This window comes from Ranitomeya imitator, chromosome 4, assembly GCF_032444005.1.
Source record: "Ranitomeya imitator isolate aRanImi1 chromosome 4, aRanImi1.pri, whole genome shotgun sequence".
NCBI lineage: Eukaryota > Metazoa > Chordata > Amphibia > Anura > Dendrobatidae > Ranitomeya > Ranitomeya imitator.
Genome location: NC_091285.1, coordinates 397,673,438 through 397,691,493, shown reverse-complemented (window position 1 = coordinate 397,691,493; position 18,056 = coordinate 397,673,438). Strand labels below are relative to the sequence as shown.

Here is an 18,056-nt window from a genome sequence, read left to right as displayed (position 1 = left end):
CACATTGCTATATACTACGTGGGCTATGCAATATACTACGTGGCCTGTGCAATATACTACGTGGGCTGTGCAATATACTACGTGGGCTGTGCAATATACTATGTGGCTGTGCAATATATTACGTGGGCTGTGCTATATACTACGTGAGCTGTGCTATATACTACGTGGGCTGTGCTATTTCCTACGTGGCTGTGTTATACACTACATGGGCTGTTATATACTACGTGGGCTGTGCTATATACTACGTGGGCTGTGCTATATACTTCGTGGGCTGTGTTGTACACTACGTGTGCTGTGTTATACACTACGTGGGCTGTGTTATATACTGCGTGCGTGGGCTGTTATATACTACGTGAGCTGTGTTATATGCTACGTGGGCTGTTATAAACTACATGGCTGTGTTATATTCTATGTGGGCTGTTATACACTCTGTGGGCTGTGAAATATACTCCGTGGGCTGTGTTATATACTACGTGGCTGTGCTATATACTCCTTGGGCTGTGCTATATACTTCATGGGCTGTGCTATATACTACGTGGCTGTGCAATATACTACGTGGCTGTGCTATGTACTACGTGTCCGGCCGCGAACAATCAGTGACAGGCGCAGTCCGGCTGTGAATTGGCGCGGGATTTGAACCATGCTTCGCTAATTGGTGGCGGTTGGCCGAATCCTGTGTATTCAATGTATCATTCTAAAATCTTCATAATTAAACTACATACATATTCTAGAATACCCGATGCGTTAGAATCGGGCTACCATCTAGTTACATATATTTTGATCAGGTTGATCTCACAGATGTAGCGCTCCCCGAGATCAGTGGCTGTAATGTGTAGCCCTACGACACTCTCACCCAACAAAGTGTCACTTTTGTGAAAACTAATTGGCTGTAACGGTCACATATCGACCAGACTGGAAGAGAAGGCGAGGAGAGCGGAGGGGACCGAACAAAGATCTTTCTAATGACCTTTTTACTTGTAGACCTGAGACAGGGACAAGGGGGCATCCTCCAAGTCTGGAGGAAAGAAGGTTTAACCATAATAACAGATGCGGATTCTTTACTGTAAGAGAAGTGAGATTATGGAACTCTCTGCCGTATGATGTTATAATGAGTGATTCACTACTTAAATTTCAGAGGGGACTGGATGCCTTTCTTGAAAAGTATAATGTTACAGGTTATATACACTAGATTCCTTGATAGGGCGTTGATCCAGAGAATTAGTGTGACTGCCGTATGTGGAGTCGGGAAGGAATTTTTTCCCCCAATTTAGAGCTTACTGTTTGCCACATGGTTTTTTTTGCCTTCCTCTGGATCAACATGTTAGGGCATGTTAGGTGGGATATGGGCAGGGCCGACGTTAGCGGCAGGCAGACCAGGCAGCTGCCTAGGGCCTCCGCTCCCCCAGGGGCCCCCAGCTAGTCGCCTGCCGCCAGCGCTGACTGCCCCCCGCCAGCGCAGATGCACTCAACTATACTGGTGTCAGACACCAGTACAGTTCAATGCAATGATGGAGGAGAGAGTCTCAGCTGAAGCTCCCTCTCCCGTCATTCCCGGCCTCTGCCTCTGACACTGTGGGTGCACGATGATGTCACATCATCGCATACCTGCTGTGTGCAGGGCAGACTGCAGCCGCTGAGGCCAGAGCCGAGCCGGGAGCAGCACGGGGCACAAGGAGAGGTGAAGATTGTGTGTGTATTTTTTTTTTTTTAAATCTAGCAATGAGTGATTACTGGACTGTGAGGCCATTCCCGGGGGGGTTGGTCGGCTACATTATATTCTATGGGGAGGTGGGCTGTATTGTATTCTATGGGGTTACATTATATTCTATGGGGAGGTGGGCTGTATTATATTCTATGGGGCGTACATTATATTCTATGGGGAGGTGGGCTGTATTTTATTCTATGTGGGTACATTATATTCTGTGGGGAGGTGGGCTGTATTCAGGGCCGGACTGGCCATCTGGCAATTCTGGCAAATGCCAGAAGGGCCTGTCTGGTTGTGGGCTGCCTTGTCTGCTATGATGTTAACAGAATCGGTGTTCTCAAGATACCCATACTGTTAACAGTTGTGATGGAGCACAAAGGTGCTGACTCTGTCACTTACCCCAGCAGGCCATGGGTATCATTAGACATTTTGGTCTTGTAGTAATTCTTCCTTTCCTCCATTCAAGGTAATATTAGTAACATATCCCATCTGGTTCTTGACAATATGGGCCTATGTGATTTCAAATGCCAGGGCTGAATTTCATCCCCAGTCCATACCTGGCTGTATTATATTCTATGGGGGTACATTATATTCTATGGGGAGGTGGACTGTATTACATTCTATGGGGGGTTATATTATATTCTATGGGGGGCTGTATTACATTCTATGGGGGGCTGTATTACATTCTATTGGGTGCTGTATTATATTCTATGGGGGGTTGTATTCTATTCTATGGGGGGGCTGTATTACATTCCATGGGGCTGTATTATATTCTATGGGGGAGGATTGCATCATACTCTTTGATGGGGCTGTATTATATTCTCTGTGGGCTACATTATATTCTATGGGGGGCTGCATTATATTCTCTGGGGCTCAATTATATTCTATGAGGGGCTGTATTACATTCTATGGGGGGCTGTATTACATTCCATGGGGCTGTATTATATTCTATGGGGAGGATTGCATCATACTCTTTGATGGGACTGTATTATATTCTCTGGGGGCTACATTATATTCTATGGGGGGCTGCATTATATTCTCTGGGGCTACATTATATTCTATGAGGGGCTGTATTATATTCTATGAGGGAGGACTGCATCAAACGCTTTGATGGAACTACATTATATTCTATGGGGAGGTGGGCTGTATTATATTCTCTGGGGGTTACATTATATTCTATGTGGATATTATATTTCATGAGGGAGGACTGCAACAAACTCTTTAGTGGAACTACATTATATTCTATGGGGAGGTGGGCTGTATTATATTCTCTGGGGGTTACATTATATTCTATGTGGATATTATATTTCATGAGGGAAGACTGCAACAAACTCTTTAGTGGAACTACATTATATTCTATGGGTGGGGGGCTGTATTATATTCTCTGGGGGGCTACATTATATTCTATGGGGGCTGTATTATATTCTATGACGGAGGATTGCATCATACTCTTTGATGGGGCTACATTATATTCTATGGGGAGGTGGGCTGTATTATATTCTATGGGGGGCTACTTTATATTCTATGTATTAAATTTATTCTATGTATTAAACTTATTATATTCTATGAGGGGTGATTGCATCATACTCTATAAGGGGGCTACATTATATTCTGTGGGGGGCTGCATTATACTACATAAGGAGGGCTACATTGTATTCTATGGAGGGGCTACATTATATTCTATGGGGGGCTGCATTATACTCTATGAGGCGGCTACCATATATTCTATGGATGGGCTGCATTATACTATATGAGGGGGCTGCATTATATTCTATGGTGGGTCACATTATATTGTATGGCAGGGCTGCATTATACTCAGAGGGCTACATTATATTCTGTGGGGTGGCAGCATTATACTGTATGTGGGCTGCATTATACTGTATCGAGGACTAGGGGGAATACATTATACTATATGAAGAACTATGGGGTGCATCATACTATGAGAAGTGAATTGTACTACATGGATGACTATGGCAGTGCATTATACTATATGGAGCACTATGAGGAGTGTATTATACTATATGGAGGACTGAGCAGTGTACTTTAATATATGGAGGACTATGAGTAATGTATTATACTATAGGGAGGACGGAGGAGTGTATTATACTATATGGAGGACCGAGGAGTTGTATTATACTATATGGAGGACTGAGGAGTGTATTTTAATATGTGGAGGACTATGAGGAGTGTATTATACTATATGGGGGACTATGGGGAGTGTATTATACTATATGAAGGATTATAGGGCACATTATATTATATGGAAGACTGTGTGGTGTGCATTTTACAATATGGAGGACTGTGGTGCACATTATACTATGTGGAGGACTATGGGGTGTATTATACTAAACAAACAAAATGCTGCATATTCAATCGATTGATTGGATTGTTTATGTCGGAACAGAAATCATTGTTCTCAGCAGCACATCGCCGGTGTAAACTGTAGATGTGCTGCTGATAACATGATTGAACGACTTTAATATTGTTGATCACACTCGTTTAGAGGCCTGAACTCAGCGCATGTAAATACAACAGAAATGCTTTTGTGTGATGTGCAATATGTTAGCATTTGGGGCCCCATTTTAAACTTTTGCCTAGTGCCCCACTTTGCCTAAAACCGGCCCTGGATATGGGTTCAACTAGATGGACTTAAAAGTCTTCTTTCAACCATAAAAAATAAAAACGTTTACTTAAAATCTCTGAAGGATACTCATTTGGTCAAATTTCCCTTTTAGTGTTCTCTCTAACCAGCTTGTAATATACACACTGCTCATATTAAATGAATAACTTACTATGGCAATGACAATCCTCTGACATCCACCTAACAACGCCATTAGAATTATCACATGTGTAGGAAAAATCATCAGTAAAGCCAGCAAAGTAGTCTGGATCACAGTTGAATGTAAGCAGTGAACCAACCAGGAACTTTTCAGCAGTGAGGTTAGTGATGGCCAAGTCTGAGGGATAGTGACACAATTCTGTGAAAAAAAGAAAGAAATTGGGAATGAAAGAAAGAAAGAAAGAAAGAAAGAAAGAAAGAGACATTTAGTTTTGTGATCTAGTTTTGCATGTAATTTATACAAATATTAACATTTTATTTTTAAGAATATAATAAGGTGCACTTATTGCAGCTCTGGCAAAAATTATGAGACCACCACATCAAAACCCTGTCATGGGCAGCCCAATCTACAGACTTAAACCCCTTTGAAAACCTCTGGAATGTAATCAAGAGGATGATGGATAGTCACAAGTAGGGTTGAGCGAAATGGGTCGGCCACTTTCAGAAGTCGCCGACTTTTGGCAAAGTCGGGTTTCATGAAACCCGACCCGACCCCTGTGTGGGGTCGGCCATGAAGTCGGCGATCTTCTGAATGTGGTATCGGAATTCCGATCCCGATTTCTGATATGTTTGCAATATCGGAAATCGGTATCGGAATCCATATTTAATGTAAAATAAAGAATTAAAATAAAAAATATCGCTATACTTACCCTCTGACGCGCCCTCGTACTAACCGGGAACCTTCCTTCCTTCGAATCAGCACTTCCAGGACCTTGCGGTGACGTCGCGGCTTGCGATTGGTCGCACGGCCGCCCATGTGACCGCTCGCGCGACCAATCACAAGCCGCGACGTCACCGCGACGTCACGCAAGGTCCTGCAAGGGCTGATTCTTAGGAAGGAAGGCTGCCGGAAAGAAGCAGGGCGCGTCCGAGGGTGAGTATATACCCTATACCTAATAGGAATATACTCACCCTCGGACGCGCCCTGCTTCTTTCCGGCAGCCTTCCTTCCTAAGAATCAGCCCTTGCAGGACCTTGCGTGACGTCGCGGTGACGTCGCGGCTTGTGATTGGTCGCGCGAGCGGTCACATGGGCGGCTGCGCGACCAATCGCAAGCCGCGACGTCACCGCGACGTCACCGCAAGGTCCTGGAAGCGCTGATTCGAAGGAAGGAAGGTTCCCGGTTAGTACCAGGGCGCGTCAGAGGGTAAGTATAGCGATATTTTTTATTTTAATTCTTTATTTTACACTTAAATATGGATCCCAGGGCCTGAAGGAGAGTTTCCGCTCCTTCAGACCCTGGGAACCATTGGAAACCCAATGCACTGCATTGGGTTTCGAGTTTCGGCCGACCCTGACCCCGACTTTTTTATAGGATCGGCCGATTTCACTCGACCCGACTTTTGAAAAAGTCGGGTTTCGTGAAACCCGACCCGATCCTATAAAAGTAAAGGTCGCTCAACCCTAGTCACAAGCCATCAAACAAAGAACTGCTTACATTTTTGCACCAGAAGCAGTGTGAAAGACAGGTGGAAAGCATGCCAAGATGTATAAAAGCTGTGATTGAAAATCATGGTTATTCCACAAAATATTGATTTCTGAACACTTCCTAAAACATTAGTATTTTTGTTTATAAATGATTATGAACTTGTGAACTTGTTTTATTTGCATTATTTGAAGTCCGAAAGCACTGTTTTTTTAATCATTTTTCTTTGTAAAAAAATACAAAAACTAGTGCTTGGAAATTCGGAGACATGTTGTCAGTAGTTTATAGAGTAAAAGAACAATTTACATTTTACTCAAAAATATACCTATAAAGAGAAAAATCAGAGAAACTCAACATTTTGCAGTGGTCTCTTAATTTTTGCAAGAGCTGTATTCGAGATTCATTTACCAAATAAGCATGTACTTACCGTAACTAATAAAAATATTTCTGACCTACTATATATTTAAAGTGCATGATAAATCATGATATATTCTTCAGCTTTTTTCCACTCTGTGTTTTCCATTATTCCCATGGTGTGATGCTAGTCACTACTCATAGACAAGCCGTGAGGCAGGGTAGTCAAACGTACTGGTGTCAGATACTGTGCCTATGTATGTACTTTCCAAAAAGCCACTCTGTGAACTCTGCCGCTGTGTCTGTACGAGTTGTGTGCCTAAAAAATAGTTATATTCTGCACCCATGTCTGTGGGAGTACTGTACATAAAAACAATTTTTTCTACTCTGCAACAGTGTCTGTGGGGATACTGTGCCAAAAAAAACCATGTCTCTGTGTAAGTATTCTGAAAAAAGCCTCGGGGTGGGTATACTTTTCGATTCAGCGTGAACATACAACCCTTATAACATTTGTTCAATATATACGATAATCTAAAATAAACACCTAAGAAAACGAAAATAGTGATAAACATATAGAGGTCTGGCAAAAATTAAGAGACCACCACATCAAAACCCTGTCATGTGCAGTCCAATCTCCAGACCTGAACCCCACTGAAAACCTCTGGAATGGAAGAAGAACTGCTTAAATTTTTGTACCAGAAGCAGCATGAAAGACTGGTGGAAAGCATGCCAAGATGCATGAAAGCTGTGATTAAAAATCATAGTTATTCCACAAAATATTGATTTCTGAACTCTGAGTTAAAACATTAGCATTGTTGTTTCTAAATGATTATCAACTTGTTTTCTTGCATTATTTGAGGTCTGAAAGCACTGTTTTGTTTTGTTTTATTTTTACCATTTCTCCTTTTCAGAAAAAAATACAAAATGTATTGCTTGGAAATTCTGAGACATTTTGTCAGAAGTTTATAGACTAAAAGAGCAATTTATATTTTACTCAAAAATATACCTATAAAGAGAACATTCAGACAAACTGAAAAGTTTGCAGTGGTCTCAAATTTTTGCCAGAGCTGTATATGTAATGGATGACTATTTTGATAAACCATGTCTTGAAACACTCACACAGACTCCAAATAGAATGCCACAGTCTCTGTCTCCTCCTAAATTCACCAGAGTATAAAGGAATATGTTTTTAAGAAACTTATTACCGGAGGGACAAGTGGACTAGATTAGTTCTATATGAGAGGTCCCAGGTAATACCAAACATGGCCTAGGATGCCCTACATGTGCACTATAACATCCCTGCCTACCAGCAGAAGTTGGCACCCTAAATGCGATATTTGGCGCTCCTGCTCCACAGTGGCTAACCCTAACTTGCCCTATAGGCCCTATGCTACCATGTCTTTAGGGAGCCTAGACTAGACAATCAGCAACTAGGCTACAAGTGGGGAAGGAATGCAAGATACCATGTAATAAGTCAGGGTGAGTGTTACTTATTGTTAAGATGCATATTGATACGCAATGCTTCTATGCCTCTGCCTGGTATACTTTTCTATTCAGCTAAAGGTACGGACAAGTCCTGTGGGATTCACACCTGGTTCTTGTTAATGAATTTGAGTTTTCTCACACTGGCTGAGCACAGACAGGTGCATTTGCCTATCACACCTCCTGCTGTGCTTAACACACATTCCAACCATACACTTTCCTCAGGGCATGACCAGTGCCGCTGTTTCTCGGCGCCTACGTTGGAGAAGACGACCCTTCAAGCAAGTCCTCATCAGACTGATAAGTGTTCTTTTCTCAAGAAATCTTGCTTATTTCTGTTACTCCCATATTTTTGCACTGTTTTATTGCTAGTTATTTTCCATTGCTTCCTCCCTGCGAGGAGAACCTGATTCCTGTTATTAAACCCCTCAACTGTTGGTCTGTCTGTTCCGTGGTGACATACTCAGTACCTGCATACTATTACACAGACATGGCACAAAACTAAAGTCATTTCAAATGGCAACTTTCTGGCTTTAAGTAACAGTGAAAGAAATCAAGAACAAAAAATGTGGTAGTCAGTAATAGTTACTTTTTTTTAACCAAGCATAGGGGAAAAATTATGGAATCACTCAATTCTGAGGAAAAAATTATGGAATCATGAAAAACAAACAAACAAACACTCTGAAACATCACTAGCATTTTGTTGCACCACCTCTGGCTTTTATAACAGCTTGTAATCTCTGAGGCATGGACTTAATGAGTGTCAAACAGTACTCTTCATCAATCTGGCTCCAACTTTCCCTGATTGCTGTTGCCAGACCAGCTTTGCAGGTTGGAGCCTTGTCATGGACCGTTTTCTTCAACTTCCACCAAAGATTTTCAATTGGATTGAGATCCGGACTATTTGCAGGCCATGACATTGACCTTATGTGTCTTTTTTCAAGGAATATTTTCACAGTTTTTGCTCTATGGCAGGATGCATTATCATCTTGAAAAATGATTTCATCATCCCCAAACATCCATTCAATTGATGGGATAAGAAAAGTGTCCAAAATATCAACATAAACTTGTGCATTTATTGAAATGTAATGACAGCCATCTCCCCAGTGCCTTTACCTGACATGCATCCCCATATCATCAATGACACTGGAAAATTGCATGTTCTCTTCAGGCAATCATCTTTATAAATCTCATTGGAACGGCACCAAACAAAAGTTCCAGCATCATCACCTTGCCCAATGCAGATTCGTGATTCATCACTGAATATGACTTTCATCCAGTCATCCACAGTCCACGATTGCCTTTAACAACCTTCCCATGTTGTTTACATTTGGTCCAGATTTTAGACACAGCTGACTGTTAACCAATATCTTTTGCAACATTGTGTGATGATTTACCCTCTTTTAAGAGTTTGGTAATCCTCTCCTTTGTTTCAATTGACATCTCTCGTGTTGGAGCCATGATTCACGTCGGTCCACTTGGTGCAACAGCTCTCCAAGGTGTGATCACTCCTTTTTAGATGCAGACTAAAGAGCAGATCTAATTTGATGCAGTGTTATTTTAGGGTATGAAAATTTACAGGGTGATTCCGTTATTTTTTCCTCAGAATTGAGTGACTCCATAATTTTTCCCCTATGCTTGGTTAAAAAAAGTAATCATTACTGACTACCACATATTTTGTTCTTGATTTCTTTTAGGGTTTCTTAAAGCCAGAAAGTTGCCATTTGAAATTACTTTAGTTTTCTGCCATGTCTGTGATCTCCTTTTTTTCCTACAAAATTAACCCCTTCATGACCTTGGGATTTTCCGTTTTTCCATTTCCGTTTGTTTTTCGCTCCCCTCCTTCCCAGAGCCATAACGTTTTTATTTTTCCATCAATATGGCTATGTGAGGGCTTATTTTTTGCAGGACGAGTTGTACTTTTGAACAACATCATTTGTTTTACCATGTCTTGTACTAGAAAATGGGAAAAAAAATTCCAAGTGCGGTGAAATTGCAAAAAACGTGCAATCCCATGCGTGTTTTTGTTTGGCTTTTTTACTAGGTTCACTAAATGCTAAAACTGACCTGCCAATATGATTCTCCAGGTCATTACGAGTTCATAGAGATAATAAACGTGAGCACTACTTTAGAGGTGCACAGGTAGGCTCCCACACCATGTGTAATAGATGCAAAAAGAACCTGGCACTCACTTAAGTGTGAGTAATTCCGTATTTTTATTGTAGTACCAATAAAACGTTTTGGTCTAGAAGACCTTCCTTAGTTGCGTACTGCAATTTTAGGAGCACAAATGTCACCGCTTGGTCTGAGTCTAGCGTGAGCCACCTACTCTTGAATAAGCGAGAAAACAGCCGCACTCTCTCGGGTTATAGCTTGCAAAGTGATGTATTTATTCACATGTGTTTGACATTAAAATATATGTACACATACAGCAGGATAAGAAAAAAAGTGACGTTTCGACCCAATTTCGGGTCTTTCTCAAACTGAGTAGCTGATACTGTTTGAAAATTTGAAATTAGGTCCCAAAAAGGGCTCCTCTCGGTGTGGCGCTGGGGTATCCTGCTTCCTGGAAGTGTGTGGCCTGGAAGTGTGTTTTCTCGCTTATTTGACTGGTATTGGGTTCTTCCCAAGTACAGCCTGCACCACCTGATTTGCTGTTATGGTACGTATGACCCTCCGGTCAGGTGGGGAGGGGTGAAGTATCGCAAGATGCTTGCTGGCTGTGCGTCAGACCGAGGACCAAGCTGTGACATTTGCGCTCCTAAAATTGCAGTACGCAACTGAGGAAGGTCTTCTAGTTTGAAACGTTTTATTGGTACTACAATAAAAATACGGAATTACTCTCACTTAAGTTGAGTGCCAGGTTCTTTTTGTATCTATTACAAGTTCATAGACACCAAACATGTCTAGGTTATTTTTTATCTAAGTGGTGAAAAAAAATTCCAAACTTTGCTTAAAAAAAAATTGCGCCATTTTCAGATACCTGTAGCGTCTCCATTTTTCGTGATCTGGGGTTGGGTGGGGGGTTATTTTTTGCGTGCCAAGATGACGTTTTTAGTAACACCATTTTGGTGCAGATACGTTCTTTTGATCGCCCGTTATTGCATTTTAATGCAATGTCGAGACGACCAAAAAAAGTACTTTTGGCGTTTCGAATTTTTCTTCTGGCTACGCCGTTTAGCGATCAGGTTAATCCCTTTTTTTATTGATAGATCAGGTGATTCTGAATCGCTGCGATACCAAATATGTGTATATTTGATTTTATTTGTATTGTTTTATTTTGAATGGGGCGAAAGGATGGTGATTTAAACTTTTATTTTTTTTATTTATTTCATATTTTTTTAAGCTTTTTTTTATTTTTGCCATGCTTCAACAGCCTCCATGGGAGGCTAGAAGCTGGCATAGCCTGATCGGCTCTGCTACATAGCAGCTAAATCAGATCGCTCCTATGTAGCTGAATTACAGGCTTACTATGAGCACCAACCACAGGGTGGCGCTCACAGCAAGCCAGCATCAGCAACCATAGAGGTCTCAAGGAACCCTCTGGTTACTATGCCGACGCATCGCTGACCCCCGATCATGTGACGGGGTCGGCGATGAGCGCATTTCCGGCCGTGCAACCGGAAGTGGTAGTTAAATGCCGCTATCAGCGTTTGGCAGCGGCATTTAACTAGTTAATAGCGGCTGGTGGATCGCAATTCCACTCGCCGCTATTGCGCGCACATGTCAGCTGTTCAAAACAGCTGACATGTCGTGGCTTTGATGTAGGCTCACCGCCGGAGCCCACATCAAAGCAGGGGATGTGACCTCGGGACGTACTATCCCATCCGAGGTCAGAAAGGGGTTAAACAACTGAATGAACATCCTCTAAGGCCGGTGATTCCATAATTTTTGCCAGGAGTTGTACATTCGTATTATAGAATGCACCCCCGTTTTGTCCTCAAATTTGGGTAAAAAAAATAGTCTGATAATCTTAAAAAATTTACTCAATCATCAGGTTTTTATGATTTTTTTTCCAAACAATATGTGATTAAAATGCCTTTTTGCATATAAGGGGTTATATTTTGTACTTAATGATTCACATATGTTCATTGGTTTGAATTAAACCTGTGACTATTGGGTGTGTTGGATAAATATGTTTTCATAGTAGTTCGTAAGCAATGAATAAGGACTACATCTGAAACGTGCTTGATGTGGTTCATTACCATACAGTTTTATATGGATTTGCAGATTTTTTCAATGAACTTCAAGTTTTTATGGATCTCCTCCTTTTGCTGCATTTTTCTTCCTTTGCTGACATAACATATGCTTTTAATTTATGAAATTCCTCAATAGCATCCGACAACTAACACTTAAAATCTGCTATCTTATGTATGAGATCGTGAGAGGTTTAACAATCTGTGAAAACCCCCAATAAATTTTCTGTAGTAATTGGCAAACCCTATAAAATGTTGTAACTAGTGACGGGCAAACTGTAAAGTAAACAGTAATGTTTGGGGTCCTTTCCAAACATGTAGTGTCCATGCACTGACACCCAAACTTTTCCAGAAAGTCTGTGCTACTGTTCGGGTTCGGCACCCTGAACATACAGTTAGGGCCAGAAATATTTGGACAGTGACACAAGTTTTGTTATTTTAGCTGTTTACAAAAACATGTTCAGAAATACAATTATATATATAATATGGGCTGAAAGTGCACACTCCCAGCTGCAATATGATAGTTTCCACATCCAAATCGGAGAAAGGGTTTAGGAATCATAGCTCTGTAATGCATAGCGTCCTCTTTTTCAAGGGACCAAAAGTAATTGGACAATGGACTCTAAGGGCTGCAATTAACTCTGAAGGCGTCTCCCTCGTTAACCTGTAATCAATGAAGTAGTTAAAAGGTCAGGGGTGGATTCCAGGTGTGTGGTTTTGCATTTGGAAGCTGTTGCTGTGAGCAGACAACATGCGGTCAAAGGAACTCTCAATTGAGGTGAAGCAGAACATCCTGAGGCTGAAAAAAAAGAAAAAATCCATCAGAGAGATAGCAGACATGCTTGGAGTAGCAAAATCAACAGTTGGGTACATTCTGAGAAAAAAGGAATTGACTGGTGAGCTTGGGAACTCAAAAAGGCCTGGGCGTCCACGGATGACAACAGTGGTGGATGATCGCCGCATACTTAATTTGGTGAAGAAGAACCCGTTCACAACATCAACTGAAGTCCAGAACACTCTCAGTGAAGTAGGTGTATCTGTCTCTAAGTCAACAGTAAAGAGAAAACTCCATGACAGTAAATACAAAGGGTTCACATCTAGATGCAAACCATTCATCAATAACAAAAATAGACAGGCCAGAGTTAAATTTGCAGAAAAACACCTCAAGAAGCCAGCTCAGTTCTGGAAAAGTATTCTATGGACAGATGAGACAAAGATCAACCTGTACCAGAATAATGGGAAGAAAAAAGTTTGGAGAAGAAAGGGAACGGCACATGATCCAAGGCACACCACATCCTCTGTAAAACATGGTGGAGGCAACGTGATGGCATGGGCATGCATGGCTTTCAATGGCACTGGGTCACTTGTGTTTATTGATGACATAAGAGCAGACAAGAGTAGCCGGATGAATTCTGAAGTGTACCGGGATATACTTTCAGCCCAGATTCAGCCAAATGTTGCAAAGTTGATTGGACGGCGCTTCATAGTACAGATGGACAATGACCCCAAGCATACAGCCAAAGCTACCCAGGAGTTCATGAGTGCCAAAAAGTGGAACATTCTGCAATGGCCAAGTCAATCTCCAGATCTAAACCCAATTGAGCATGCATTTCACTTGCTCAAATCCAGACTTAAGACGGAAAGACCCACAAACAAGCAAGACCTGAAGGCTGCGGCTGTAAAGGCCTGGCAAAGCATTAAGAAGGAGGAAACCCAGCGTTTGGTGATGTCCATGGGTTCCAGACTTAAGGCAGTGATTGCCTCCAAAGGATTTGCAACAAAATATTGAAAATAAAAATATTTTGTTTGGGTTATGTTTATTTGCCCAATTACTTTTGACCTCCTAAAATGTGGAGTGTTTGTAAAGAAATGTGTACAATTCCTACATTTTCTATCAGATATTTTTGTTCAACCCTTCAAATTAAACGTTACAATCTGCACTTGAATTCTGTTGTAGAGGTTTCATTTCAAATCCAATGTGGTGGCATGCAGAGCCCAACTCGCGAAAATTGTGTCACTGTCCAAATATTTCTGGCCCTAACTGTATGCCGTTTTACATGCTGTCATCGGTGTGACAGTATGAGAAACACTGGTTGCTCTGATTAGCGGTAAACTAATGACAGCCGGACAGAGAGCTGCGGTTTTCACACTGTCAGATAAGAGCATGTGAGCAAGCAGTTGTGACCAGTGGTAAAAAGGTTCCGCTGGTCACAGGTGTCAGATGATGATGGTACTACTCCCATCAGCGTACACCTACGGTCACTGATAGCAGCGAGAGGAGGCAAAGCTGATAAGAGTCATCAGCCAGCGCTTGTGCGATAAATAAATTTAAAAGTGATGTGTGGTCTCTTTTATTTTTGATAGCCAGCACAGGCAAAACCAACAACTGCGGGCTGCAACTCCCAGCTGTCAGTTTTATCATGACTCCCATGGCTCATACATCCCATGACCTTTGTGCAGGTCTCCTGGGAGTGTGCTTAGGGCATGAGGGGGTCCACTCCCCACTTCTGAAATTCCCCCAGCCAATAGCTGGGAAACGTCTGATTTTTAAGATACCCTTCTCTATAGGGAAGTGTCTTAGTAACATTATTGATAAGTGTGTTTTCCAGCTACTCAGTTGAAAAATCCTGTGCACACTGAATCTGATCGTGTCCTTCCTATCTGAACTTGATCCTGCCCATCCTGCTGTACCTGTTCTTGTTCCTGTTCTGCCTATATTTAGTCCTAATCCTGACCCGCATGGTCCACATCTGATACTGTATACCTCATCCATCCAGTCTGAACCAGCTCCTGTAATTCTGCTCCGGTCTGTCCTGTGTTCCTGTAACCCACCCCACTCTCCAAGTCTATTCCTGCTTCCCTACAGCCTTAGGGCGTTCAGCTGCTGTTGCTCTGGGGTCTGTGTTGGAGCAGTACATGGAGTCCACCTAGGTCCAAGCCTAACCACACCATCAGGGGATCTAGTGAAGAACCAGGTGGTGCCTTAGTTACGCCCCTCCAGATTCTCCCTGGACATTGGTATAGTGGTTTCACAACCACATGCATAACAGTGAGGTCCTTGACAATCTCTCAGACGTAATTGTTTCCTTGAGGACTTGCCGAAGAGCCCTTAAGGAAATGTCAAGCGCGACCACAATAGAGGCAGAGTCCGAGGTTATGCTGATGTCTCCTTTCAACGGCCCAAGAGCTGGCAGCTCCAACCTCCATTGGTTTCACCTCAGGTAAGTGGATGGACTCGGGAAGAATGACTGAAACCCCCTGTCACCCATCATGTCCCTCTGAATTCTTCAATCCATTTGAATGCCCTGAGTCATGGCATCCCCCAAGGAACATGGTGAAGTATGCAGTGCCAAAAGCATCCTTAAGAGTAGCAGAAACATCTCTGTGGAACTGGAATGTGAGAGCTGCATCATCCCACAGAACTTCAGAGGACTATTGCTAGAACTCAGAACTATAGTCCTCAGTGGTGCGACCCCCTTCCCCCATGTCAGGTTCATGATCTTTGCCTCTACAACCTGGACCCTGTCAGGTTCATCATAGATCATCCCTAAGGCATCAACAGAAGACCGTTCTGGGGCTAGTGGGGACAAAGAAAATGCCCAAGTCTGAGGGCCCCCTTGCAGTAGGGACATGATTATTTTCACCTGCTGGGACTCATCTCCTGAAGACCGGGGTCATAGGATATAAAATATTCTACAGCACTTGCTGAATATCCTAAATTGGTCTTTCTCCCCGAAAATTTATCATGAAGTGCCACTATTTGCTCAGGAGAAACCAACTGTATGTCAGAAGGTACCAAAGTCATAACTACAATCAGTAGCGGAGAGCTTTGATAAACACCCAATAGTACTAGAAAACGTATATTGTAGCTGAGACTGAAAATTCTAGCTTCTGGTGCTCACTGGCCAGATCCTGGACCATCTGGGTCAGATTCTTTATCTGATCACAGTGTGTATGAACTGGATCCATTGGTGGGTAAAAAATATGTGGCCAATCGTAATGTGATGCTAATCACTACTCACGGACAAGCCATGAGACAGGGTAGTCAAGTATTCAGGGGTCAGATACCAAGAGAGTATATAGTAAACAAATGGGAAAAGACAAAGACATAATCAGGTAATGGTCATCGTTCAGAAATCCAGATAGATAGTGGATAAGAGCAAAGGGGCTAGGCAAATGGATGGTCAGAATGAGGTCCAAGGTCAGGCAGCAATAGATCAACAAATAGAGCACAAGAATTCAAGGCAAAGTACCAACAAGCAAATGCTATGATTGGCAGAGATCTGTGGGTGGCAGCTTAGCTAAGTAGCTGGGTAATAATTGAGAACAGGGAACACCTTAATGTAGCACATCCCAGTCTCAGATTGGTCTGCTGAGCTGTTTATCAAAATACTGATAGCTCAGCACACCCCTGCATTAGATTGGATGACTGAGTTGTCACTCACTGTCATAGATACACTGAGAGGAGGAACCATAACATATGGTCTCATCGTCTCAATATTGTGTTTTACCATTTGCTGAGGGGCAGACATGACTTTGGATATGGGATGGACCCCACTCCTTCTTAAAACCACCATAACTACTATAAACCTAGGTACTAAAATAAATACACAAAACACATTATTTTGGTTGTCAAAATGGCCACAGCTTTTATTCAACTCACAGGATTAAATAATCACAGTAGGAGTCAGGTGGAGTGCTAGTTCATTGGGATTCACAAGTACTGCGATATCCCCAGCTGTCTGACATACAGCACCAGGACAGACAGCCATAAAGGGGCGGCATGCACTGGCTTGCCATTCAAGCAGAGCCAGTAAACTTTCAGGGCACCAATGACCCTATTATCCTCACTCCTGTGCTTAACCACTGTGCCCGCCCCTGATTGATGTTACCATTACAACGTCCTTGAGGCTGGCCACCAAAGCCGAGCCTGCTCACCACCATGAGGTTTTACATCCTCTATTAGTTAAAATGAGTCCACCTTAACTTTTCTGCAACTTCCACCTGACTCCTAAACCGCAAAGCCGTGACGGGTTATAAATTCCAAGTCTCATTTGACACTTTTTTTTTTTAATAATTAAATCATTTTTGTAAACCTAAAAACTAGGAGTCCCTGCAAAAGCATTAATGGGACTAAACTTGGCAAACCCCCGACTCACAAAGAGTAATCCTACAGCACTCAGGAGAGGAAAAAACCCCTGTGGAGGAAACCTTCAGGGAACCATGGCTGAAGGATTGCCCTTCCCTTGGGCTTAGAAGGTTACCACAAATAATAACTCTTTATAGCCAATATACAATTGAACCTGGTACAAGATATACAATGACAAATTCAAAAATACAATAAAGCATTTATCATTATACAAGCAATAATAAAAAAGTTTAAGGACAGAGATTATAAACAGGGCGGGAGGGCGGGTAATGTTTCCTCCTGTCCATCCTGTGAGAGAAAGAGGGAGAGCCAGAGTTGCCTCCCCTATATAAGCCCCACCCTCCTCACAGCAATATACCAGGCACAAACATCTAAACTTCCTCTTAAAGCAACAACTCTCTTGTTTAAAATCTACACCGCAATACATAGTAACATATAGTAACATAGTTAGTAAGGCCGAAAAAGACATTTGTCCATCCAGTTCAGCCTATATTCCATAATAATAAATCCCCAGATCTACGTCCTTCTACAGAACCTAATAATTGTATGATACAATATTGTTCTGCTCCAGGAAGACATCCAGGCCTCTCTTGAACCCCTCGACTGAGTTCGCCATCACCACCTCCTCAGGCAAGCAATTCCAGATTCTCACTGCCCTAACAGTAAAGAATCCTCTTCTATGTTGGTGGAAAAACCTTCTCTCCTCCAGACGCAAAGAATGCCCCCTTGTGCCCATCACCTTCCTTGGTATAAACAGATCCTCAGCGAGATATTTGTATTGTCCCCTTATATACTTATACATGGTTATTAGATCGCCCCTCAGTCGTCTTTTTTCTAGACTAAATAATCCTAATTTCGCTAATCTATCTGGGTATTGTAGTTCTCCCATCCCCTTTATTAATTTT

The 18,056-nt window shown here is 42.2% G+C and overlaps 1 protein-coding gene across 1 annotated transcript in view; it reads right to left on the bottom strand.

Annotated features, from left to right (window-relative positions):
- Positions 1–18,056, bottom strand: part of LOC138674524 (uncharacterized) — a 172,413-nt gene that overhangs the window by 114,829 nt on the left and 39,528 nt on the right. The window contains exon 2 of the mRNA XM_069762349.1: positions 4,498–4,683. Within this exon, the coding sequence (XP_069618450.1) occupies positions 4,498–4,683 (186 nt within the window). The remainder of the gene's footprint in view (positions 1–4,497; positions 4,684–18,056) is intronic.